The 26097-nt window shown below is 48.4% G+C and overlaps 2 protein-coding genes across 5 annotated transcripts in view; one reads left to right on the forward strand and one right to left on the reverse strand.

Annotated features, from left to right (window-relative positions):
- Positions 1 to 136: 136 nt before the first annotated feature.
- ACSBG2 (acyl-CoA synthetase bubblegum family member 2) lies at positions 137 to 18252 on the forward strand. Of its 3 annotated transcripts, none has more exons than XM_056336156.1 (15): positions 137 to 228; positions 5031 to 5160; positions 7672 to 7751; positions 8328 to 8569; positions 9594 to 9682; positions 10261 to 10381; positions 10852 to 10932; positions 11423 to 11572; positions 11771 to 11947; positions 12538 to 12719; positions 12997 to 13230; positions 13943 to 14160; positions 15059 to 15198; positions 16100 to 16346; positions 16726 to 18252. In XM_056336156.1, exons 2-15 carry the CDS (start codon positions 5036 to 5038, stop codon positions 16839 to 16841), a joined length of 2202 nt encoding a protein of 733 aa, XP_056192131.1. In that variant the 5' UTR covers positions 137 to 228; positions 5031 to 5035; the 3' UTR covers positions 16842 to 18252. The 3 variants fall into 3 exon arrangements, with proteins under 3 accessions (XP_056192131.1, XP_056192130.1, XP_056192129.1); XM_056336155.1 differs by having other exon boundaries at positions 160 to 296; XM_056336154.1 differs by lacking the exon at positions 137 to 228 and adding an exon at positions 4510 to 4658.
- A 580-nt stretch (positions 18253 to 18832) lies between these two features.
- Positions 18833 to 26097, reverse strand: part of MLLT1 (MLLT1 super elongation complex subunit) — a 32371-nt gene continuing 25106 nt past the window's right edge. Inside the window, exons 9-12 of one of the 2 annotated variants that reach the window (XM_056336406.1) lie at positions 25909 to 26008; positions 25618 to 25689; positions 23824 to 23895; positions 18833 to 23310 (exon numbers count right to left, since the gene is read on the reverse strand). In XM_056336406.1, coding sequence (XP_056192381.1) covers positions 23182 to 23310; positions 23824 to 23895; positions 25618 to 25689; positions 25909 to 26008 — 373 coding nt within the window. In that variant the 3' untranslated portion in view covers positions 18833 to 23181. The remainder of the gene's footprint in view (positions 23311 to 23823; positions 23896 to 25617; positions 25690 to 25908; positions 26009 to 26097) is intronic. The other variant, XM_056336407.1, reaches the window with a different exon arrangement.

The raw sequence follows: 26097 nt of genomic DNA on the forward strand, positions 1-26097 counted from the left end.
AACGACCGCGGGTGACCTCGGCGGCGGGAGGGGGCGGGACCTCGTCGCCTTCCGACAGCCGCGTCACCCAATGGCGCGACAGCGCGGGTCACGGGGAGGCGGGAGGACACGCCCCTTCTGGGCAATGGCCCCGCCCTCCGGAGCGCCTTAAAGGGGCCCCGCGTGGCCACGCGCGGTAGCAGCCCGCGTGGGGAGGGGGGTGTCATCGCGCTCCCGCCGGCTCCTGAGGTAACGGCGCGCGGGGCTCCGCGTCCCACGGGGTGGCGGGGGCAGCTCCAGTCCCGCGGGCCTTCGTGGTACGGGAAACTTGTGGGAAGCGACAGGGTGTCCCGGGTGGGCTGCGGGGCTGGGGCGAGTGTTGAGCCCACGCGTGAGCCTGCCCGCCCCGGAGGTCTCACTCCTTCGCTGTGAGATCAGCCTGCAGCTGCCGGGCCAGCAGCTCGTTTCACGCGTGGGGTGGCCTGGCCAGGGGTCCAGAATAGCTTTGAGGTTTTGGTTCCACAAGCCCACGGTTTGGCCCATCTGGGGCCCGTGGTGCTGTGAGGGGGTCCCGTACTGTGAGAGGGGCCCATGGCCCTGTGAGGGGGTGATGGGGGCCGTGCTGTGAGGGGAACCATGCTGTGAGGGGTTGATGGGGGCTCATGGCCCTGTGAGGGGGTGATGGGAGCCATGCTGTGAGGGGCTGAGGGGGTCCGGTGCTGTGAGGGGGTCCGGTGCTGTGAGGGGGTCTGGTGCTGTGAGGGGTTCCATGGTGCTGTGAGGGGGTGAGGGTGTCCCATGCTGTGAGGGGGGCCCATGGCGCTGTGAGGGGGTGATGGGGGCCACGCTGCCGGGGGGGGGGGGGGGGCACGCTGCGAGGGGAGCCATGCTGTGAGGGGCTGAGGGGGGCCCATGGCGCTGTGGGGGGGTGATGGGGGCTGTGCTGTGAGGGGGGGCCCACACAGTGAGGGGAGCCATGCTGTGAGGGGCTGAGGGGGCCCATGGCGCTGTGAGGGGGTGATGGGGGCCGTGCTGTAAGGGGAGCCATGCTGTGAGGGGAGCCATGCTGTGAGGGGCTGAGGGGGCCTGTGCTGTGGGCTGGGGCTGGTGGGCCATCGCAGGGCTGCCACCCCCCAGTCCCAGCCGGAGCAGGTGGTGAAACACCGTCGAGGCCATCAGGGATGCACCAGTACCGGCTCCAAGCCTGGCTGGGCTTGATGTGATGAAGACCTGGGTGGTGTGGAAGTTGGCAGAAACACGTGTGATGTGTCTTGGAAAAATCTGTCCCTGTGCTTTCTTACTTGGCGTGAGGGGGTTTCCCGCCCAGATGGTACAGTAAAATGAACAGCAGTTTAGGCAACTTAAACCAGCCTCCTGGTGAGTCACTTTGCTGGGGAATTCACCTAAAATATCCCGGTGTCCTGGAGAAGCAATCTGCGTAAAATTCAGAATGGCAAGTTGCACAGTGGCTGGCGTGGCTGAGGAAATACGTGGTGACAGTGCCCCCAGCCCTCGGTGGCTGCCCGCGCTGGTGCTGTTTCACGTGGGCAAGCCCCAGGTGCCGCCGAGGGTGACATTCTGTGGCAGTTTTGTTCCACCAAAGCTCAGCTCAGAAGGAGCTGCCATGGAGTCAAATGTCTGCCTGCTGTTGTGTCTATCATTCAAGATCCTTGGCGTGATACCATCTTTATAATGGGGCTTGGAGCTGTTTTCCCTCGTGTGCCCTCTGCTCCTGCATCAGGCAATTTCCCAGCACAGCTGTAGGCTGACCCGTGGTCGTGGTACTGCTGAGGAGAAAACCTTTAGGGCTTAGCAAGTTTTTGTCACTGCCCTTTTTAAAAATAGACTTCATCTAAAAGAGGAAGAGGAGGTTGCTCAGCTACCGTTTCCTCACTTAATAAATCTTTAAAGAAAACAAGGGAACAAAAAGGCTAAGTTTCAGTTTTGGTGGAAATGTGGACAGGCAGTAAGATAATGTGGCAATCTCCTAAAGCTGATCTGCACGTGATAAAAATGGACCAGGTCAGCCATGGTGTCTTTACCAATAAAAAGAAATCAGCAACAGGAAGCAAAGTGGGATGTGCGGGAAAATGTGAAGATGGCTGATGAACTATGCATTAATTTGAATTTGAACCAGTATTTTTGAAGGTCTGTGTGTGTTTTAAGTGAACACATGTTCAGAGCCCGTTATAAATGAAACCTTCGCTCCTGTCCTGTTGACCCTCACGAGTTTACATATAGTCAGGCTTTTAAATTGTTTGTCAGTGAAGCTCTGCAGCAGTTTCAATGAAACCATTCACTAACTTCCAGTTCTTCTAGGACACAACGCTCCCTTCAAGCAGAAGATTCTTTGTATTTAAATTACTTAAGTTGTCACACAGATTTAATTAAAAGGGAGATTTCTTTCAGCAGGTTTTTGTTTGGGTGCATGTTCCTCATGTTCCTGAACATCTGTGGTACATCATGGTGTGTTAACTCCTCTGGAAACAGTGTGGGGTAGGTGAGGATCATTTGTGATCCCGTCCACCCCCGGTGAGCTACTGGGAGTGTTAAGCCTGGCTCTGGTGAGCATGTGTGTGTTCTCCAGCAGCTGGTGTAGCAGAGCTGTGTTTCTAACTCAGCATCAGCAGAGGAAGGGGCAAGTGGCAGTGCTTAGCCAAGCCAGTGAGAGTATATATGCACAAATTTTTGTTTGTAACCAAGATTTGTTATATAAAATGCATGACTGACTTGGGATTCCTGTGGTCTGTGCTCACAAGGAAACTTGCACAACCAGGTTGCATTTCAGCTCTTTTTCATGGTTCAGGTGTACCTGGGCACTCCAGAAGTTCTGTGTCTGCTTATGCGGGGAGGTGCAGCTGCTCTCCAGGTGCTGAGGGCCATGTGGCATTAATATCTAGATTCTCCTAGATTAACCCATCCTGTTGGATGTGATAGTGACGTCCTGCTGTGTCCCACTGGACTTTGCAGTTGTGCAGCCTTGTGTCCTTGATCTTTGTGCCATACCTGGTGTGCCCACACTTGGGAACCAAGCACCCATCAGCAGGGGACCCTGCATCAGGGTTGTGCCCCCGTACAGGGGGTCGTGGTGAGCAGCATGTACGCAGTGCAGCAAGGGGAGAATGCAGCTATGGTCCCCACTGTGAAGCGTTTTTTCCTCTTGAGTGACTGGGGACACACACAGAAACCCACAATTGGTTTTCAGCCAACCTCTGCCACCCAGGAGCTTGCTGGGTTGTCCTGCAAGACAGCTGGCATGAGGACATCTCCACCCTTCCACTTGAAACTTTCTTGCTGCATTAAAGAGCAGATGGCAAGAGAAACACTGTAATTAGTGCAGAGAGAAAAGCTTCCTTCAGGGGTGCAGGGGAGCCTTAAACCCCTCCTTGTGGGGCGCTGGGAAGGCATGTGGGTACAGTACTGTGAAAGGGGGTCAGGCCTGATGGCAGCTGCTGCAGTACGTTCCTCCTCGCCTTGCACCTGGGTCTGTCTTTGAGCCAGAGGGGTGGTGGTGGTGGCACCTCCAGTGGGCACCGTGCAGTCTGGTAACCACCATGCTCTCCTAGGTGTGGGTTTGAGTTCCTCCAGGCTGGGGAGGGAGTGCAACCCAGGTTTCACAGGTCTGGGTGGCTGCTCCTAGGACTGGGTGCTCTGTAGAGCTAATGCCCCTTTTCTTATAGCTGTCTTACAGAAAAACCCACACACATATAAAAAAAAAAGCAAAAAACAAGTAATAAAAAAACCAAACCTCAAAATAAACTTCTTTGGTGTTTTGGTGTGGAATGGGGTGTTGGGTGATGTCTGGCATTTATCATGGAGCTTCAGAGATGGGATTTTTTGAGGCATCCCTTTCTCAGCTGCTTGTGAATTAAACTATTTTTTGTATCATGAATTGCAGCGTGTGGCGTGAGCAGCAACGTGTCCTTGCGTAGATGAGGGAGGGAAGGTGCTTGCCTGGGCTGGAGGCAGGCTGGCCTGCTGGCGCTGTGGCTGGCCCTGGCTTTCCCCACCCATCAGAGGCAGAAGGCTGCAGTTAGATAAAAGGGCTTTTTCCTTGTCCTCCTGTCTGTCCTCGTTGAAACAAATATGCTCTTCACCTTGCCGGCTTGAAATTGCGTCTGTCTGATGTTGGTACAAGATAGCATGCTAAAATCCCACTTTTTAAAAAGATCAAGGTTAATGAGATTCATCTCAAATCAGTTAGAAATGCCTTGAAACAATTAAAGCTCAGCCTGTCAAGTCGTAAGCATCAAAGGCTTTTAATGAATGTAAACCTTAACTAAAATCAACGTAGCTTTCAGCCTGAGATGATGAAACCCCCTAACGACAAAGTACTGAAAGAAAGCAGCGTTGGGCTGCCAAAAACAACAGCTGCAAAAGCGCTGATTTTTGTGAGAACAGATTAAATCTCTGTGGTGTCCCAGGGCTGTGTCGCCTGAAAGGGACCCTAAAGCCCCAGTGTCCCCGAGGCTGGCGGCAGGCGTGGGGCGAGAGCTTCCTTAAGAGGCGGTAGTGTGGGGTGACGAGCTGCTTCCAATTGCAAGGCAGGCAGCACATGACATAAGATGCTCCAGATCTGCCTCCTGGGCGCTAGTTTAAAAATAAAGGATATTACACATCCTCCTCAGCGTTGGTGCGGAGCAGCTGCGGGAGGAGAGGACGCACAAAGGCGATGCGTTGTAAGGCTGGACCTGGAGCCCTGTGGTGGCGGGTTTGGGGGGAGTCTGAGAGCTGAGGGGGAACGTTTGGGACAAAGGGAGTGTAAAATTTGAATTGTTAGGTTCATGGTGCTCTTTCAGAGCTGTAATTGTCACGCTTGGTTTTGGATGCGGGAATGGATGTATCATCTACTGCTGATCAGGTTTTTCAAATGAACCGAGCATGATGTGGGGTGCGCTGCATCCGGTTAGAATTTGCTGTACTTCATGCAAATACAGCAGCCTTGAGTCATGCCTGCTTTGGGCTTGCCTTGGTCAGATAGCTACACCAATGGAAGCCGATTTTACTGTAGCATTCATTTGTATTTTGATTTTTAAAACCTGTTTTTACAGGGACAATGCTGTGTGAGTCAGATGCGCGTACGGCACTTGCAGAACCAGTCCCTGCGGCTTATTTTAATTCGGATCCTCAAGGGAACTGTGAGGTGTCACTGGATGATGTACTGCTCAACTCTTCAGCCAGGTTTGTCTAATTTAAGATTTTATTTTCTCTGTGGTACCTGTTTACGTAGGATGTAGTTTGTATTCTCTCATGTTTACTTAGATTAATTATGATATGTTCTTTTGGAAGAAATTTCAAGCATGTGTTACTACTTCCAAAATCCAAAAGCTGAATCTCTACTCTCTCCCTCTCAAAAGAAGAAGAACAGAATTAAATTTCCTGTACATAGCTACCATGCAGAGTGTAGAGCTTGAAGTAGTGTGCATTTAATATAAACTTAGAGCGCAGGAATGGTAGAATGTTCTGTGTAGTCAGAAGGATCACCTTTTATAAAGGAACTTTGCATAATTGTTAGTTCTATGTGATTGGGAGGGCACTGATCAAATACTTGGAATACCTAGTAAGTACTTCTTTGTTGGTGACGTGTTGCAGTACTGTACACAGAGGTGTGCCTCTGTAGGGGATAGCTTGTGTGCAGTAGCAGTGCTGATTTTCATCAGACTCCTGTTAGTCTCTCTGTAAATCTAAGCAGTCTCTCACTAAAGAGCAGATTAGGCTTTAAGGGTCTGTGTCTCACCACAGTGTAATGGGATATAGCTGACAAAAACCTCTGCTTAATTTTTTTCAGGCTGCATTTGAATTATATGTAGTAAGGGGGAGAAAAAGATGACTTGATTCACTGAAGGGGATTTTGGGGGCCTTTTTTGCTCGTATTACTGGGTCATTTGCATGCTTTGATCATAAAAGCTGGTGGAGAAATAGTGCAGAACTGTTGCAACTGAGGATTAATTTGTGCTGAAAAATGCTCTCAATAATGAGGAGGAAACGCGTAGTAGGGAACATCTCGTAATCCCTTTAGGGGAAATAAAGGGGGAAAAAAATGTACTTCCCTCTAGTTTCCGGCTTGCGGATTAGTTAGGAGAAGCAGTTCTGCTTTTGGACAGAACATAGGAGTAGCCATGTCAAATGTTCTCTGTGCCTTAAACCTTACCATATGCCCAAAGCAGTAATAGTTGACTGTCCCCTAGAAATCCAGAGAAAACGTAAACCAGAGGGAAGCGATTTACCCCTTACACCGAAATTCACACGGTGCCTTGTGCCGTCTTGTCCTCTCTGTGGTCTAGTAGAAAGGGAAGAAAATCTGGGGCTTGGTGGGAACCCTGCCTGGGTTGGGGGGGAGGGTTGCCTGGGACCGATTTGCTCCTGCCTGTGTGCAGGTGTGGTCTGATTGTGACAGGCAGAGGTGTCAGGGCTGCTTTTTGTCCCCAGGCTGCCCCTGCAGAGGGCAGGGGCTATTGTGATGTCAGGGCCTTGCAGCCCTTCTAGAAGGCCTGGGAGTTGGTGCTAGAGAAGAAACCTTGCACAAGCATTGCCATGGGGCAGAGTAAACACCTAGCACTGGCATGAAGAAACAAACACCTTTGTAATGGCCTGGAGCAAAGGGCCCTGGGAGGGCTGTTTGGCAAGGCAAGATGGAAGTTTTGGTCCTCTGGAATATAATCTTGGGTTGATTGAAAGTTGACTTCAGCGCTGCGCTGATGGTCCGAGCAGGGTATTACCCAGGGCAGGGGGACAAGCATCATCTGCCTGTAGGTTGGAGGGTGGGATGTCCTTTGAGGGAACAGAGCACAGGGACTCGAATACCAAATCTCACAGGGTCTGGCTTCCAACTCATGGTCTGAAGTGGGAATGGGACTTGATTATTCCTTATCCTCTTCATTTATGGTTGTGCAAGAGCCCGTCTTGGAAAGGGATGGAGGAATAACACTGACAGCTACAGGCAGGTGGTGTTTCACCACGTCTTCCAAGGCCTAAAGTAAAAGGGGCAACTTTCAGCTGGCCCCGCAGGACCAGCTCCTGGTGAGGAGCGTGGCTGAGGTAGACGAGGGAGGTGCCTGTTTCCGTTTCTTCACAAACATCTGGTGGGAGCCCTGTGCACTAACTTTATTGGGAATACCTAAGAGTGAGATTTCCTGTTAAATCAATTTCCTGCTCTTCAGCTGGCCTGGCCTTCTGCAGGAAATCTCTGTGGGTTTCCCCACAGGGCGACGAGCCGGGGGATTGCTGTACGGCTCAGGAGAGGGGCTCACAGGCCTTCCCTTCGTTAGGCTTGCATGTTGCAGACAGGAGATAAGCACCAGATCCACATGCTCCTTCCTGCCTGCCATCTCCTCACTGCTGTAGGCTCTTTGTTTCGGGCACCTAGAGCAGACCTCTGGTATTAAATTATCGCTGTTTTCTGGATGATGTGTTTATGGATTCTTCTGCAGCTTATCTGGAAGGATAGCTACCATTAGGGCAACATATATGTGTTTAAGAGCAGTTCAGGCAAAACTTGCACACTCTCTGAGAGGGACCTGTTGCGTTGCCATAGCCATGCAGGCTAATGAAATGAACAGTCACCTGCAGAACATCAGGAACCACTTTGACATCCAAGGACTAATATAATTAAGGGATAGAGCAAGCAAGCCCCAGGTGTTCTTCAGCCAGTGTGCTGAAGCCTCTCCAGGGCTAACTGCTTGTGCTTTGCAGAACCGTTGAGGTCCACAGTGCTGAGACAGTTGAAGATACTAAGATGGAGGGACATCAGATAGACACGCTTGGGTTCAAAGGTAAGTGGAAAGAACTTCTAGTTACTGTATTGTGCATAAAATTATTATTGAAATGAGGGAGGAATTTATCAAACCATAACAATGGAAGAAGAAATGCAAACTGAGGGATGGTCTGCCCAGAAGTGTCTTGAACTTAGACTTTAAACCTAAGTAGAATGCACTTCCAGGAGTGAAATACGTAGTGTCACTGCCTAATGCTTATCTACCAGGTAATAATGTACTGCTTTCAGTCCTCCTTAAAAAAAAAAAAAAAAAAGCAAAGGGGAAAAAAAGCACACAGCATATATCGTGGGAAGCTGCCACCTTACCAGTACAAGAGCTTTAGGGCTTTTGTTAAACATTTGGGAAATGTTTAACAAAATTTTGAAAGTGCTTTAGAAGCTTCATCTGTTAACCCTGGTCTAAGATACTGGGAGTCGTATGGCAAACTTGCTGGGAATACAAAGTCAAAAAAGAGGTGTGGGAGCAGGTGCAGTAGCATTTGCTTTCATATGTTTGATACTTGGCTTTATATTTTTGTTATGGTAACAAGCAATTTCTAAATATAGGATGCTGAACACTTTTCTTTCAAACCAGCCTCTTCACCTCCTACCTCCAGTGTGTGGACAACACGACGAGATGGAGAAGTCAGGCTGAGGATGGATGAACAGGGCATAGGCAGCCAGGCACCAAAGACTGTTCATGAACTATTCCAGGAAGCTGCTAGTAAATACGGTGATTATTATGCCCTTGCATCCAAAAAGGGTGGCCAGTGGATAAAACTAACATATAAGATGTACTATGATGAGTGCTGGAAAGCAGCAAAAAGTTTTCTGAAGGTAAGCTTTTGTTGAATTCCTCTCATTCCTGCTCAGTCAATTTAACTGCTAAAATGGCTCTAGTCAACTGCATCTTAAACCTGCAAATTCTCTGAGTGTAGGTGAGTCTTAAAGTGACAGGGAAATACCTGAACATGCCATGAACAGCTTGGTAATGACCGCAGTGTCTTTGTTTGAATTTCTTGCAAGTTGTTTCCACATTTAACTAAAAAGTAAGGGAACATTTAAAGTGAGGTGTTTGAGGTATATGGCAAACCTGGACAACGCTCTTCATGAGGCGTGTAAATTTTAATCTTTCTAAGAAAAAACTTGAAGGGATGCTTATCGGTCAGACTTAAATGTCCACACTGGCTGAGTCTTTTGTTGGGAGTACTGCTGGGAGTTAAGATGCTCAAAGAGAGAAACCAATGTTACATGCACTTACTGTTATCATTATGAAGTCTTATTTCTTGAAGTTAAAGCCATTCTGCTTTTATTCTTACGGTGGGATCTTCCACGCTATATACTTCCACTCTGGGACAAAGCCAGAGAATGGCTGAAGGAGATTTAAAGACTGGGACTTCAACAGCTGGAATTTCATAGCAAGGTGCCTCTGACTGTCATTGGAGCTTGTTGCTCTTGTAATTTTTGATATCTGACATACCTAACCTATACTAAATGACTAAATGTCTCAGTAGGTCATGCCTAACTTAAGCCCTTACCTTCTCATTCCCAGTCCAAAGGGAATGGGTAACTACCTGGATTGCAGTTTTACAATACAATTAGTGTCAGTGAGCTGGTCATACTGACTGCAGACCTAAGCAAATCCTTTTTTTTTTCTGCCTACTGATAAAGTGGGCCAGTGTCTGATGTAAAACTTAACTGGTTCCATATTAGGTCTTTGGAAGTTTTTCAGTGTGAATTACAGTATATGATAGCATGAACTTTTCCCTTGATGTTGTGCTCACAGCAGAGGTCTTTAAATTAACTCTCAGCATTCTTCAAAGGAAAACCAAGATTGCTGTAATCTATCTCTTGTTTACAGCTGGGACTAGAGCGTTTCCATGGAGTGTGCATTTTGGGATTTAATTCTGCAGAGTGGTTTATTGCTGATATTGGAGCTATCCTTGCAGGGTAAGAATGAGTGTTGTCTCTTGACATGTGTTTTGCTTTAGCATTCAGATAGTAATTTCAGTATTCATGTGAGAAGTAGTTTTTTGATTGCAAATAACACAACAAAACAAACCACACACAAAAAAATGCAGAACAAAACCAATTGCCTTCATTTGAATTTAATGAAGATGGCTAGAACCTAAACCCTTTACTTCATTATGAACTAATGAGACAAAAACTTTTTTTTTTAGCTAGCTGGTGCTCTCAAAATAAGATAACAGTCGGTTAATCCAAAAGCATGCTTGCTTACACTGTGATTGAAAATATGATGGGAAGTGCTAGAGAATCACAGCACAGCCTTTTTCCACCTGAGGCATTTTGGTCCCTCATACCATTCTGACATTTCCCATGCCCCAAAACAGAGCCTTTGTTCTTGCAGTTAAGCTGTCCACTTTTTGTTGTTGTTTTATGGGAAATGCTTCCTGAAGTTTTTCCTCTGTTAAAGTCTGAAAATGGTCTGAATTTTGCCAGCAACTCTGCTTATCCTCTAATTCTGTGTTTTGCCTTTCTATTTTTCTTTTTTCCCTTTTCTTTTGTAGTGGATTTGCTGTTGGTATCTACACTACAAACTCTCCTGAGGCCTGTCATTATGTAGCAGAGAACTGCAGTGCTAACATTGTGGTTGTGGAAAACCATAAACAACTGCAGAAAATCTTAGAAGTAAATATACTTTTTTAAATGGCTGGGGGCTGCAGCATCCTGTTGGCAGATGTGGGAGGGTAGATGCCATGGGAGGGTAATACCTGAGGGAAACACTGGGTGTAAAAGCAGAGGGTGAACTGATTGAGCCTACTTTGCGTGCTCCCTGCTCAAGCCAGATGAGTAGTCACCAGTGCTAAATCTTAGAGGTGTTAAACGGTGGTTCTGTAGCTTAGCAAAGCCTTGAGCTTAAAATACAAGAAGCCAAAATGAACAGTGGAGCGTCCCCTGAGGTTGTCTGGCAACGTCCCAGTCCAAATGATTATTGTCTCTAGTGAGGCTTCTCCGTCCTCTGTCAATAACACAGGTGAGATTCTCTTAGCTTCACTTACAGTGGCAAATAGCAATAGCACAGTCAGTGGTGGGTTACTTAGGCTTAAAAGGGACAGGCAGGATTTGCTTCTGCTCATTCATCTCGCTTCTTAACACAGATTCAGCATGAACTACCTCATCTGAAAGCTATTATCCAGTATGGGGAAGAGCTAAAAGAGAAGAGACCAAATCTGTACTCTGTAAGTACTGAGCATCTTGATGGCTTGTAAATACTGGCTGTGTTTAGCTGATGGTTTGCAACCGTCGCCTTCCACGGGACCATGTGAGCTTAGTGAGGGATTTCTTGCCTTGCTGAAGCACTAGATGTCTACTGTTGTTGAAACCTCGATAATCCATGTTGTAAGGGAGAGTGTTGGTGTACAGACCTCTGCAAGGCAGCCTCGGGTCCCACAGTTACCTCAGCTCTGCACTCCCACTGAACACCAGGCTTGCTGCAGAGCTAGTAAGCTTCTTCGGGGTGGATCAGTCTCCTTCTCTGCTTCTTGCCATGCCAGTTGTGGCAGCCAGAAGACAACATTGTGGGGCTGCAGTGCGTATTTACAGCCTCTTCCAGATTCTGGCAGAGGTTTGGATGTAGGAAAGAGTTTCCTTCCCTTTATAGCAAAGGGTTTAATTTTGCATGTGAATGACAGCCTGCAAAGTGATCCAGCCCTTCTCTTCTCTATACAGTGGAGTGAGTTCATGGACCTTGGCAAAGATGTTCCAGATACTCAGCTCCATGAAATCATTGCGTCACAGAAGCCTAATCAGTGCTGTACGCTAATATATACCTCAGGGACCACCGGACAGCCAAAGGGAGTAATGCTCAGCCATGACAATGTAAGTATCATTTGTAAAGCTGCCCATTCCAAGAACGGTGACCTTGGGTGGGTGCTCAGGGAGGGCAGGGGTCAGCTGAAGAACGTGCCTGATGTTAAGAACACAGGACGTGGTAGAGCTGTTGTGTGAGCTGTGTGTTCTGTGTTGCGCCAGCTCATAAGTGCTGACACTTCATACTGATGTGGGTTCTTGTTACAGTTGACGTGGACGGCATCGGCAGCAGGGCGCTTCATAATGCTGACAGATGCTAAAGAAAAGCAGGAGCTGGTGGTTAGCTATCTGCCCCTCAGTCATATTGCTGCACAGATGTCAGATATTTGGTCGGCAATGACATTCGGTGTACAAGTCTTTTTTGCTCAGCCTGATGCATTAAAGGTAAAAATGTAAGATTATAAAAAACCTACAGCCATCCACCTGCTCGTGGCTGGGGTGGGTGCTTTAAAACAAACATGGATGGCTTATCTCAGGATTCCGAAAGCTGTGCTAACTCGGTTTGTTTGCTCTGTGACTGACTGCTCCCATTTAAGGGTCTGTTGATCTGAGAATATAGCCACTCTGACCTTTGCCTTCTGACTCTGTAGTGCAAGCTGGGCTAAGCTGATCAAGCACTTCACAACTAGGAGCTTCTTGGTGTCCCACCTGACACCAGTTCTCTGCCCTGACAGCTTGGTTGAGCAATGGCTTTGTATTTGCTCTGTCCATGTTGCAAAACACCACCACCATTAAATCTATGTCCTGAGAAAAGAACGGTTCTTCTCTCAGCACTGTATCACATTGGCACTGAAAGCGTTGGCCCTTGCTGTCTTCTCAAAACCTGGGTTCCTTTCTTTTGGTGGCACTGCAGCTGGAAATGAGCAATTCCTCAAAATAGATGGCAGAGTCCTAAGCTTTGGCTATTGACAGTGTTGACCTGAAGCCTACAGTGAGGCGCTTCTGAAAGCTGTATTAAATTCTGCTTTGCTCAGGGCACCTTGGTGGACACCCTGCGGGAGGTGAGGCCAACCGCTTTTTTGGGAGTTCCTCGTGTCTGGGAAAAAATGGAAGAAAAAATGAAATCCATAGGTGCAAAATCATCAGCACTCAGGAGAAAAGTGGCATCGTGGGCCAAGGGAGTCGGGCTGCAGACAAACCTGAAGCGGATGAATGGGTAATTCTGAACTACACTTAAGTTACAAATTATGTTAACTTAAGTTACAAATACTAGAACTTTACTATCAGATCAGGAATTATATTCCATGGTAACCAGCCAGACTTACAGACAGTAAAAGCCAGATGCAGTCCTTGAACCAGAGGGTGAGCAGCAAGGGCTGGCAGGGGAAATTAATTCTTTTACTGATTAAACTAAAATAGGATGAAGGTGAAGGGAGGAAGGGGGAGAAGTTCTGCTTGGTGACCGAGATCTTGTGACCATTTTTCTCCTACAGGTATTCAGAAGTCCCGGTGAACTTCCGCCTTGCCAGGCACTTGGTGTACAAGAAAGTGCGAAAGGCCATTGGGCTGGACCAGTGCACAAAGTGCTACACGGGGGCTGCTCCCATTACCAGAGAGACACTGGAATTTTTTTTAAGCCTGAACATTCCCGTGTTTGAGCTATATGGCATGAGCGAGAGCTCTGGACCTCACACAATGTCTCTACCTCACGCATTCAAGCTTACCAGGTAAATGCCTCTCTGTGAGCGGGGCACTGCTGCCTGCGGGGAGGAGCTGCTTTCGGGTTTCTCCTGATCTGGTGTGTCTGTCTCACCTGGTGCAGCTCATCCCCAGAGTCTTGCTGCCAGTAAAAAGTTGCTAGGGAGCCAGTTCCTTCGGCCACATCTTGCAGATGAAGAGATGTGCCAAGGGCAACAGCAGTGTTACTTAAATTTAACTTGGCCTGGATCCTCTAGGAGCTGAGGAGGAAGCAAAGGACTGATGAGAAGAAGGAGGAATTAGTAATTCTAGCCTACAGTTCACTTGAATGTCAAATGAATAAATGCAGTAAGACTGTGGTTGTTACGTTGAATGGCTTGTTCAGTCCCCACAGGTTCAGTCTGCAGAGTAAATACCACCATCAGTAAAAGTTCGCTGCCAAGGACATAAATAATCTAACTCAAAGCTCAGGTGTTTGGGACAGTAAGTGGAAAACACCAGGTGTTGTGTGTGAGTGCTGATCTTTTGGCAACAACAGCTTTTTTCTGAAGTTCCCCTTACATAAGCTGATGCCTTTTAAGTTTCTAAGCTCTTCGCTGAAGCAGCTGTAAGAGAAGCTGCCTGACTTTGTTCAGGCACTTCAGCTTGAGAGGGTACTGCTAGAATCTCACTCTGCTGCTTAGCTATTGAATTATTAAAAAAATACAACAACAAAAGCCATGGGTTTGTGTTCTCTTTAAGCTGTGGAAAGGAAATCACAGGCTGCCGGACACTGATCCATAAGCCAGATAGAGATGGCAACGGGGAGATCTGCTTCTCGGGAAGGCACATCTTCATGGGCTACTTGAACATGGAAGAAAAAACCAAAGAGGCAATCGATGAAGATGGCTGGCTGCATTCGGGTGACCTTGGCAAGCACGATAAAGATGGATTCCTCTACATCACTGGCAGAATCAAAGGTAACACGTCCCCTGACTTGAGTGTCTTGAGGCTGTGAAGTACTGTGACAGGATGCATCACGCTAGTTCTGTGGGCGTGAGTTGCACAGAAGAATATCTAAATACTTGTGAAGTTCTGAATGCGCATGTGGCTGCAGGGCATCCTGCTGCTGGGAAGGCGAGGGATGGCCTCTGAAACCAGTGTGCATTTGCAGAGTAAGGAAGAAACCTTCTGACTTCAGAAGCAGGAGTTAGAGCTTGGCTGGCTTTGAGGTGCTGGAGCCACCCAGCTGCGTGTGCTACCAGCTGCCTCCAGTATCAGCTGGCTCTGCCAGTTACCCTCTTAAACAACAGCTTAACACTGCTGTGACAACGGCTTGCAGCAATGTAGTTCTTGAGACACCGCTTTGCCCAACCCCAAATAAATCCAATTTCATGTGAGTCTTCAGTCATCAGAAAGGTCATGCAAAGCTTTAAGGAGCTGCTTTAAGAAATAGAAGACAGCTGAGAAAGACAGACTGTCCCCTGCTCGGCATCAGCTGTGTAACCTCAAACACCCTGCCCCAGCAAAACTCTTGCTTCACTTTGTGAACCACTTGGGTACCAGCTCACACGCCGTAGAGCCGCAGGTGCCTGTGGCGGTGTACTGAGGTGCTCAGACACCACACCCCGTGTTCCCAAACTGCAAACATCTCTGGACATTAAAGCAGCTTTTGCAATGCTGTTTGTGTGCACACAGCTGTGCTGTCTCCTCTCCCTGAGCCTGGCTGGTGTCCTTCTGGTTCGCTGCCTTCTCCAGCTGTTGGGACAGAGACTCACTCTCTGATCCAGCAGATGCAAAGGAGCGGTCAAGTTATTTCAGATTGTGAAGGAAGGGGGGAAAGCTCCAAGTGTTAATAAAGATTTGACTGTTTTCCAGAGCTCATCATCACTGCAGGAGGTGAGAACGTTCCTCCCGTTCCAATTGAGGATGCTGTAAAAGATGCTGTTCCCATCATCAGCAATGCAATGTTGGTTGGAGACAAAGCAAAATTCCTTGCTATGCTTCTAACGCTAAAGGTAATGGAAAACAGCATGGGAATCCACCTGTGTTGCTGAATGCATTTAATTCGAGCGAGGAGGGTAACTGTTATGCATTTTCACAGCATCCTGTAGAGACAGGAGGCATCGTGGGGTCTGACTTGTAGCTGAGTGGCAAACAGCAGTTGTAACTACAGGCAAATGAACGTTGCCACTTGATTGGGTTCTTCTGTTGTTCAGGACAACTGTTTCCTTCTGTGTCACGCAGGTCAGAAAGAAACAAGCAAAAGCCCTAAAAGTAAGACTGAAAACAGAAACCTTTCTGCTTTTCTCGCACGTTGTCCCTGTCCCCTGAAGCAGCCTGGGCAGTAACAAGCTGTCTGTGGTTTCTTTTTAAGACCCTGGCTTTAAACTCCATGGTGATGCATCTGTGGTGGCCTGCACGGGCTTCCCTCGAGCCCTGCGGGCTGGGGGGCTCAGGACCACGGCGTCACTCATTAGCGAGAGCAGCACCGGCCTCCTTGCCCCTGTGCAGAGGCACCGACCCAGGCCCTGGGGGCGGCAGTGCCGTCCTGCTCTTGGCCAGGTGTCACTGTTCTGCTGCTGTGGGATGTAGGGAAGTAAACTGGGGTCCCCAGAAAAAGGTCAAGCAAAAAAGTGATCAACTCGGGATAGCGCAGGAGGGATTTGGAAGACAAGCTGCGTGCCCGGCTGGCTGCGTGGGCAGAGGCCTGCAGGGGCCTCACCTGCAGTTTGCCCCAGTGAGCTCTCGTTCGAAGCGGTGGTTTGCGTCAAGCATATGAAAACTGCAGAGGCTGGTGGGTGGGCCCTTGTCCCCGGGGTGGGGAAGGGGAGGGGGTGGCTTCCCCCGGCTGTAAGGCTCGTGAGGATGAAGGGAACCATGTTGGGCAATAGTTACCTGCTCCGACCTCTCCTGCAGTGCAACGTGGATGTGGAAACCGGCGAGCCAGGAGATGATCTGACTGCGGAAGCTATTGAATACTGCCGGAAACTGGGCAGCAAGGCTACCAAAGTCTCCGAAATTATCAGCAGCAAAGACAAGGCTATCTATGCGGCTATCCAGAAGGGAATTTCAGCAGTCAACGAGGGAGCTGTCTCAAATGCCCAGAAAGTCCAGAAGTGGGTCCTTCTGGAGAAGGATTTTTCTGTCCTTGGTGGAGAGCTTGGTGAGTGGCAGGTGGGGCTATCAGGGCGACCCTGTCACCCTTCCCTTGGGTACGGAACAGACCCCAGTACACAGAGGTGCTACCCCGGCCTCTCCTCGCTGGGGCTTTTCCTTACTGTTGTGGGAAGGGCGGGCTGAATTCCTTCTCCTGCCGGGCAGAGCTGAGCCCTGCGCACCCCAGTTCTGCGCTGTCGCTGGCAGGAGGGCTGCGCCCTTCCTGTTCGCAGGGGAAGGCAGGCAGGTGTATCGATCGCGCAGAGCAGCGCAGAAGTCCGTGCGTGCTCTGGCTCTTGCTCTGGGCTCGCTTCGCTCAAATATGGATTTGTGGCTCTCAGTGGTGCCATCACCATTAAAACCTTGTGCCATGTTTTTTCCCACAGGCCCAACAATGAAGCTGAAGAGACCAGTGGTGGCGCAGAAGTACAAAGACCAAATCGCTCAGTTCTACGCAGATGCGGATAAACCTGCCGCCGCAGGGAACACCCTCCGGCAGTAGCCTGGAGGCACATTGCCCCACTGGGAAGGATCCCCTGGGTGCCCTTGAAATAAAGGAGGCTGGGTCAGTGCACAGCCCTCCCGCATCGCTTACCTGTGCATTTCTTGGCCCTCGTACTGCAGCGTGTTGGGTGTGTTCGTGCCCAGTGTTCCCCCATCTCTGTTCTACCGCTGAGGTACTCCTGAGTGTCTCTGCTTTGTATTTTTTGTCCTGCCACTTTTAGAAGGGCAGTGCAATGTTTACCTTCAGTCCATATTACATGTTCTGTTTTAACCAAAGTTTCCTTTTCCTGAGCCAAATGTAAAACAATCGGGAACTGCCCTTTTCCTGCTGGGGGAGAAATGCAGGTTTCTTTTTATAGTGGTGTATGTCCCTCCCTCCTGCTGCATGTTTAACTGCATGCTGATGACATTGGAATTATTTTAAGTCTCTTTACTCACTATCTTCTGTCAAAGATGACGTCAAAGATGATGAATGCCACATGCCTGCACACGCTGGCTAAGTGCGTATGGGGAACCTCGTGTATATCAGATTTGTCTGTGCAATATTTTGAGTCCTTTTTATATTTGAGTTATATGAAGCCATAAATTGTATTGTTAAAATAGTACATGCGACCCGTGTTCTGAGAAGCCTCTTATAAATAGTCCCTTGTGTGAGGCGCTGTAAAAACATGTGTGAAATCTGTCTGTAGTCTTATAATCGGAGAGGTGCTGGCGGGAGCATCCTGGAACGGGGCGGGTGGCTGAGGCTTTGTGCCAGGGGGAGGCAACGGCATTGGGGGCGCAGCCGCCCAGGGCCGGTGCTGTTGAAGGCCTGCCAGCAGCCACGCCAGGGACCGTGAAGGCCCTTCGCATTGAATTCATCAAACGCAGGACACTGGCTCGCCGCAGTGGTTGCGCGAGGCATATTACATCCTGCCCAGTTCTGCGAGGCTGGTTAAGCCCAAGAGGCAGTGAAGGATTGCTTGTCAGTGGCTTATTTTGAACTAGAAATCACTGGCCAGAACCAAGTGGAACAGCCTCGCTCCTGGATTCCAAGGAGTATTTCTCACAGCCGCAGGAGGAGCAGGAGGCGATGCCAGGTGATGCACGCTGCCATGCTGTGGGGAGCAGCTATGCTACTAAGTAACACAAACGGCTCAAGTACGGAGCTGCACCTCCGGCTCTACTTGCACCCCAGCCCGGCTGCGGTGGGTGTTAGCGGGACCTGGGGGGGTTATGGGGGGGTTAAACCTGAACTTTGTCTTTGATTGGGCTCGGTGAAATTCCACATGCACATATGCTGATGGCACCCGCCTGGAAGTAACATGCGATTGTAACTGCTGCTGCTCTTGTGCAATTCTCAGCTGTCTGCATTTGCAGTGTCTCCAGCACTCCGAGGAATGCCTAATAAACTGCTGCTCCTGCCTGAACGCTCCCGTGATTTCTGCCCACCGAGGCTCAGTTGAGGTCAGGGGCTGAGGTGCCAGGGAGCTGCAGGCGGACCAGCTCCTTGCAAGGCTGAAGGTGCTCCCGTCGGCACCAGGGAGGAGGCCGATGTGCACAGGCACTGCGACACTGCCGAGGGGCACTGAGCTCCTGCCCCGCACCTTTGCTCACAGGCAGGGTGAGGGACACCTGTGCCCAAGCTTGGCCTTGCTGTTGGGGTGCGTGGGAACCTCTCCCCACCTGCAGAAGGTGAGAGGCAGCGCCTGGCCCGCCCTGGGCAAAGCTTGCTGGGCACTCGCTGCTCCTTCCTGCTGTGGTGAGCAGTGGGGAACCCACCACAAAGAGCATTTAACCAACTGACTTAACTTGGAAGCATTCCCGGGCACAGAGGCCTCCACAGCCATCCTGCGCCCAAAACAAGCCCCCTTCTCCTTCGCTTTCCAGCAGCCATGCCCCAGCGCTGCCCGCAGGCGAGGGGCTGGCAGAGCTGAAGGGCGGGCGGCGGCGCTTCAGGGAAGCCTCATCGCTGTCCCTGGAGAAGCAAATACAACAAACGAAAAATGCTTGCAGTTTTACTTTTCCATCTTACTTTATTTCACTTTTTCTAGAAAATTCCTCCATAGTTCCACAAATTTAACAAAAAGTTTAAAATTCAGGACAAACAATCCTGTAACGTATTACAAACATGATTATTTTTTTTTTTTAATCTTGAAGTTAGTCTTGGGCCAGCTGAATTTCTTACAGCTGAGTGAAGAATTCATTTCCCAACACAACTTTTAAAATCCTCAAGTGACAAGGTATTTAATACCTCGGCTCTAGGCAGAAATACAATTAAAAATTATCTAGAAGTTGAAGTACTTACATTTTTCTTTTAGGAGTGCAAACTCATCTTGTCAGTTTTTGATGGCTATTTCGCGCCCCCGGGGAAAGCAACACCGATCAATTTCCTTGTTTTGGAAGTAATACTCGTGCAAGGTGCACAAGGGCTGGCGCCAGCAGCGCTCCAGCCAGTGAGTGCCAGGCGCTGGGGCCAGGAGAGAGAAGCTCCCAGTATCCCCACCATGCTCCAGTGCATTCGCCAACACGGCAGCTGAAATTTTGCAGAACCAGAGCAACTCGGGTCTCTGCTTGCAGAGAACGTGACGGGGCAAGCTCCGTAAGGGAAGTTTCAACCTCTCTCACCATCAAATACCTTCAAGATCTGACAAAAACTGCTTCTGGATTGTTGCATCAATTGCTTTGCTAGTTCTGATGCTACCACCGCACACTGCAATAGAACTGGTGGCAAAATCATTGCACTTCCATGTATTCAGCCTGACCGCAGCACAGCCAGTCTCGTTACCTACGTGTCCAATACTCCTCAGCTGGTCTGTTGGAATCCAGCCAGCCTTACTATCCCTTTTTTTTTCTTTTTTCATTTTTTTTTTTCTTTTTAACAGTAAATGTCAGTAATCAAAGCCTCAAGGCTTAATACATACGCAGACCAAGACAGCAGGAAAACACTCCTGACCCCTCTTTTGCCCTTTAATACAAAGGCCAAGGACAAAGGAGAAGCTGTATCCTGATCTCACCTCCAACACGACTCAATTCAGCGCGACTCTGAAAGCCTTCAGGCTGCTCAGCACTTGTTCACGCCTTCAGTAACAAGACGAAGGACACTGAAAAGTAACAGAGTTCTGTCCATTTTCCTTGGAAAAACCATTATGGCTAGAAGTCAATTTTGGATAATTTTTTTTTTTTCCTTTTTTTAACAACGCAAGCTACTACACATCCTCGAAGACCTGAAGCAATGCTGACAGCAGCACTGCCACCTCCTTCCTAGAGTACAATAATCCATCCATGCTCTCAAGAGTGACACAAGAACAAACACTTTATCCACAAATACCTGTACACGGCATGTTCAGAACAGCATTCAGCCAGCCTATAGAGAATCTACACAGGGAACTCGTTCATATGTAACTAGAGGGGGACACAAGACGAGGCCCAAACATGACCGTTCTTTTTTGCAGAGTCATTCCTCCTGTGGTCCCCGACGCTACCACATACCCCAAAAAACAACAACTCTGTAGAACAACTAAGTACTTGCAAGAAACCTTTTAGTAACAAATCAGCATGTGCACACAATGGAAAAGAACTATTGCTGGGGGAACAATCCTATTTCAGGTTTTCAAGGAGACTATAAACAGTCTAAAAAAATCCATGTGTAAAATACTTCTTATAAAAACCAAACAAAATTCTTATCAATGCTCATTAGACTTCACGAATAAAGTCGGTTCCAGGACAGGTGATGCCACGGCCGCGGGCGGCCCCTTCCAGCGGAGTTCAGGAACACCCTCCCACGCGTGTTCTTGGACTGGCTGGGAGCAGCGCGACCGTTCGGAGCGTTACAGGAGAAGGGGGCAGAAGGGAGGTGGCACCTCCAATCCCTCGTGGGTGACTCTGGAAGCTACTGAGAGTCCCAGGAGAAATGAAGTGCTGCCAGGATGGGCGAGACCGATGCAATAGCTGTGGGAGCAGGTCGCCCGGGTGGAAAGAGGAGGCAAAGACCTCGGGAGATCTTGGGCTCAGGCTGGCTACCACCGCCGCTCCTACTGCTTCGGGGACCACATCACCAACACCCCTGCTTCACTGGGGGCAGCGGACATGAGGCACCACGTGCCAGGGGCCCCTGCACGCCCAGGGAGCAGAGGTTGGGGCTGTAGTGACCGCACAAGGCTTGCCTCCTCCACGCCACAGGCCCAACAGAGACCGTGAGTAGCTTGCACGTACCCACCACACCTAACGCAGAACACGGGCGAGTCTGTGACACTCGTGGGCTGCGTCTGCCGTCCTCCGTCCTCCACCGCTGTGCATCCCACTGCCAACCAGGACAGAACTGCAGCTCCTCCTCCTCTTCCCACTGTCCTCCACCTTCTCAGTGTACATTTTTGCACAGGATTTCTATCCAGGCTTGGCATTGTCCATCAAGAAAGAAAACAGCTGAGATCACTGTCGAGACAGGGTTTGCACCTGGCATGAGCTTGATTTTTTTTTTATATATATATATACACACACACACGACACATGAAAGATGGTACAAAGACAAAATTAATGGGAATCGGGTCAACATGACCCAACTCAAACAAGCTTATCATCATATTGCCACTTAAGTTGATTAGTTGCAACATTTCCATGATAAAGAAAGGGATAACCCAAAACAAGGGACCGCAATTTCGTAATGGAGAAGGGACAGCAAACCCTGGCGTGATGCAACCCCCCTGCTCCCACACCGGGCTTTCACAGGTACGGAGGGCCGCTCACGAGCAGGAGGCTCCTCGGGACTGCTGCTCCCCTCCTCGCTGCCTGCAGCCCACTGAACATTTGGCAAAAGCTTACACACTGATTGGGGAAACCGAGCAATTCTTAAAAAAAAAAAAAAAAAAAAAAAAAGAGAGAGAGAAAAAAAAACCCACACAAAAACCAACCCCTGACTGAATTTAGGGAACGGGAGTGTAATGCAGTCTTGATGAAAGCTATGGGACTTCCGTCACACCCACCTAGACAACATGTGGAAGTCAATACTAGTTTTAACTAGGAACGTAGGAAAGATTCCGGATTAGTGTTTACTGTTTCCTGCCGCTTCTTGGCCAGGCAGCAGGGCGAGAAAGGGAGGAGGAAGCAAACCTGACTTCACTTGGTTTTTTACATCAGCGTTTTCCAGGTGCGTCCAAAGATAAAAATTCTCCCTTGTTTTGGTTTTCCCAAAGTACAGCCACTACTATAGGGGCCACTGTAGGAGATTCCTCTTTGAGAACATAGAACAAAACCAATCACGTATTTTGGCAAAGTTATTAAACACTGACAAATGAGAAGACGACAGGTGAGCCCCTTCCAGAGCACGAAATGCTTTGAAGATTGCTGTTCAGCTTCCACACACTAGAAATTGTCCACAAGAGGCATTTTAACAAACAAGTCAAATCTTATTAAGCGCCCTTCCCCTGCCATAGCCATTAAAAAACATAACAGAAAAACACACCCTTAAGATCATAAGACCCAACTAGGCCCTTCTTATACATACAGTACATACATATATATAATATATATATAAAATATACAGCTTACAGTTTCGTAGTCCTATTACAGTTAAAGCAGACTGAAAGGAGTGAGACTTTGTTTAGGAGCTCAGATCAACAAACAAGACATCTCAAAACCCCAGCAGGAGACAGCAGATTCTAGAGGCCTCTTCAAAGAGCACAAACTGTCTCTGCAGGAGGCTGAAGGTCCTGCGCGTGGAACGATGCCCTGTAGGAATCGGGAGCCAAATTACAGCAGTGCTCTGTACCGAACCGTGGCAGAACTAACTGGCAAGTGATCAAAACTGGGATCTGTCCCCTTTCCTCTGCAGCAGACCAGCAGGACCCCGGGAGGCCTCCTCTGTCATCAGTCTCTCGGCTAGCTTTGTAAAAGCCAATCTTACTTACACAGCACGAACGCTTCTTCACAGAGCTGGAGGGAACGGGACTCACTAGAGCTCTCCGCAGGCAGGCTGGTCCCTAGATTTGATGAAGAAAACATCATCCACACTTCTTCAGATCTCAGAGACGCCTGAAAATGTGCTCTTAAAACACAGTTGCTTGAAGTAAAACCAAAAAGTTCACACTGTGCGGCTAAGTGCAGCACATCTTTTGCTCTACTCAGGACCTGTGCCCAAGCATACTTATGAAGCTAGGGAGGACAGACTCAGCAATATGGGTGCTTGTTTGAAGCCTACAAGAAAGTGCAGCTGGCTGTGCATTCATCGAGCATGGCTGTTCTCTAAGGCAGTGCTTCGGGTGAATCGAGAGAATAAGAAGGCCTAGTTCCATGGGTTCGTTTCCTGGTACCAATAAACGGGATTTCTGGTTTCAAAAGCAGCCTACTTCTAAGGCCAAGCGTCATGTCGCTACTGCTTCCAAGTAGCTCTGCAGCTTACGGACGGTTGTCTCATCCAAGGAGAAGAGGTCAAAGTCAAAGGTTGTGTTGGTAACATTAAAATGCCCGGTTTCCTCAATGAGATTTACAATCTGTACAGAAAGGAGACAAGCAACGATGTATACAGAGACCCCATAAAGATTAACTACAGCAGAAAGGCCAGCAGATACCAAGCAACCCATCCAGTCTTTCTCATCCCTTTAGAATAGCCTGAGAGATGAGAACGTCTCGCAACAGGAAGGGAATACTCTCCCCAAAAAATAAACCAGCTCCTCCTGCACGCCTGACTAGCTCGGTGCTGAATGTGACACGGGCACACTTCTTTCCTTCTGAATTAGCCAAGGGAGCCCAGCTTTGGGCCCGCTGGCAAAGGAAAGATGCACAAACCACACTTCTCTATCTTTTCCAACAAAAACATTGCATGCAGATCTGGTTTTGTGGGTTTTTTTTTTTTCTACGTATCTTTGCTTTCAAAGCGAACCAGACGCTCTCGTGAAGGAGAGGCAAGTGAAAGGTTAAGCATCACAGGGGTCCGGCTGAGACTCTTGGACACAAAGATTACCAGAGTACAACAGCTTGCCAGAAAGCTGACAAATGATCTCTACCTGCTGTAGCACATTGCGCTCTCGTAGTGCCATTAGTCGCCTGTGAAGCTCCACTAATTCATCAGTGTAGGCCTGTAAAGGAGGCATGAACAGAAACAGTGACATACGTGGCGTGTTTGTACGACTGCCAAAGCGACTTTCCTAGCGAGGATCAGAGGAACTTGAGGCCCTTGCAGACATGTTCCTATTCCCAGTTTTTCCCTAAATTTTTTTACTGCCTCCTCCATCCTTATATCAAGTACTGGGAGATTAAAGCCTTCACATAAATACGGATGGTCTGAAGACCATCAGCAAGACTATTTAACACCACCATTAAGCAAACACCTGTAACCAGCTTTTACAAGTGGTCAGAACCTTTTGAGTTTAGAGGACCTCGTTCACCAAGGTGTACTTCAGTGCGAGTTCTTCATCAGCAGGTTGTACTAATAAACTACTCACTACCTGAAAATACCTGCATCGGTGACCAACACCCCAGCAATCTGCCGAACAATGACTTGTGTGCAGGGAAGGAAAAGCTCTTTGAGTGCACCATATACCCAAGGTAGTTTCACAGACACCACAATGGAAAATGCAGGATTGTTTACAAGCTCAACATGTTAATTGCTCTTATATAAGATTGGTTTGTTTTTTCTTTATGTTTTGTATTACTTAGGCAGCCAACAAGGCAAGTTTCTGTTGGCACGCTATTGTTCACGGCATAGAATCTTAATCCATAAAGCTGCCCCAGAGTTGCTCAGGCCCTATCAGCAAACCTGAACTCATCTAAGTAATTGTGTCAAGGCAAAACAAAAACCAAAGGGCCCCCCACCCCCTGGGTACAGTCACGCAGAGAAAAGCATTTTTCCCCCCAAACACCCCAGCAGTACTGAGTGCTACGCTTGCTGGGACAGCTAGTGTCTTTTATAAAACCTCTGAAAAAGGCTGGAAAAGCTGATGGCATTTCAGGCACTCTCTTCAATGGCTCTCAACGGTGTCCTCTCCTATCTGCGTTAAGTAGTCTAATAAAATATACCATTACCTACAAACCTTGCCCCAGATAAGCCATCTCAGCTATGATGAACAGTGGAAGATGCTGTAGCTAACAGGAGACTCACGCGAGTATCTCCATGATCACACTTACACCTAACGTTAAGTGATTAACCTGTGTGATATTCTCCTGCTAACAAAGAAAAGTGAGAGCTACAGACTGATTCTTTGATTACTGTAAGGACCTCAATGATTAGACCAAGGAAAAATACTCAGCTCCCACTTGATTGATTTCTTTAAGGAAAAAACCAGTAGGAGAACTTTCTGGACAATTTGGGGTTTGGCAATTTGCTTGCAAGTTAGCCACGCTTTCTCTAGAAGCATGTACACTGCTCCGCTTTCCTTGGAGGCAAGAAGGAAGGGAATTTCATTGAACAAACAAAGGTTTTAACTAAACCAGCAAAGCAGAGCATCAAACAGTCCTTCATTTGTAAGATCAAAGACAGATGAAAACTGCCTTTTAATGAAGAGGCACTCGCCACTGCAGCAGTGGCTAGATCACTGGTTCAGACAAAGGGCAAACAAATAAAACAATTTTAACGTTTTGCATATTGAAATGACTTGGGGGTCTATCTATTTAATATACACAATTTCTGCAGTGTCACTCTCCAAAGTCTGTCCTTTCCACATCTGTTTTTCATTACACTCAGGCTTTTAACCTGCCGAGACAGAACAATGTGAACAGGCTAGGCTGATTTATACTGTTTTCTACACAGAAATGTTAGGGAGCACCCAACAGTTCTATGACATGCAAACCCTCAAATGTACCTTGTCGTATGTTCCCTTCTTCAGGATCTTCTCTGGCTTGTTACAGGACTCTGGGCTTTTTCTTCCAGATGCCTGAGGGTAAAAGAAATCAACATTAGAGACTAGTATTACTTAGGACAACACGGTTGTTTAATGGGTTGGATGCACAGCACTGAACAGAAATTACCTGCCTGATGAAGACAGTGAAATAGGGAAAATTTGGTGCAAGTGAGAACTAACACCACGGACTGAACACAACAGGAACCAAGAGTGATGGAAAGCAGCACTGTGCGGGCAGGTAGGATGCAATACCTTGTTATTTGCTGGGGGCAGTTTCTGGCCAGGAGGTGGCTCTCGACTCGGCAGGCAGGAATCTGCACTGTTATCACTGTCGCTGTCACTAAGGCTCAGTCTGAAAAACAAGCAGCAGAGAATTAGCATCACCAGGCAATAGGAAACTTACCTGGCTGTCAACTAAACCACGCAGAGTTAAGTGACGTT

This window comes from Falco biarmicus, chromosome 4, assembly GCF_023638135.1.
Source record: "Falco biarmicus isolate bFalBia1 chromosome 4, bFalBia1.pri, whole genome shotgun sequence".
In the NCBI taxonomy this organism is placed as follows: Eukaryota; Metazoa; Chordata; class Aves; order Falconiformes; family Falconidae; genus Falco; species Falco biarmicus.

Coding starts and splice junctions, on each gene's coding strand:
- ACSBG2 (XM_056336154.1), top strand. Junction 5,161..7,671: donor CTGCTCAACTCTTCAGCCAG/GTTTGTCTAATT, acceptor TGTGCTTTGCAG/AACCGTTGAGGTCCACAGTG. Junction 15,199..16,099: donor CTATGCTTCTAACGCTAAAG/GTAATGGAAAAC, acceptor CCTCTCCTGCAG/TGCAACGTGGATGTGGAAAC.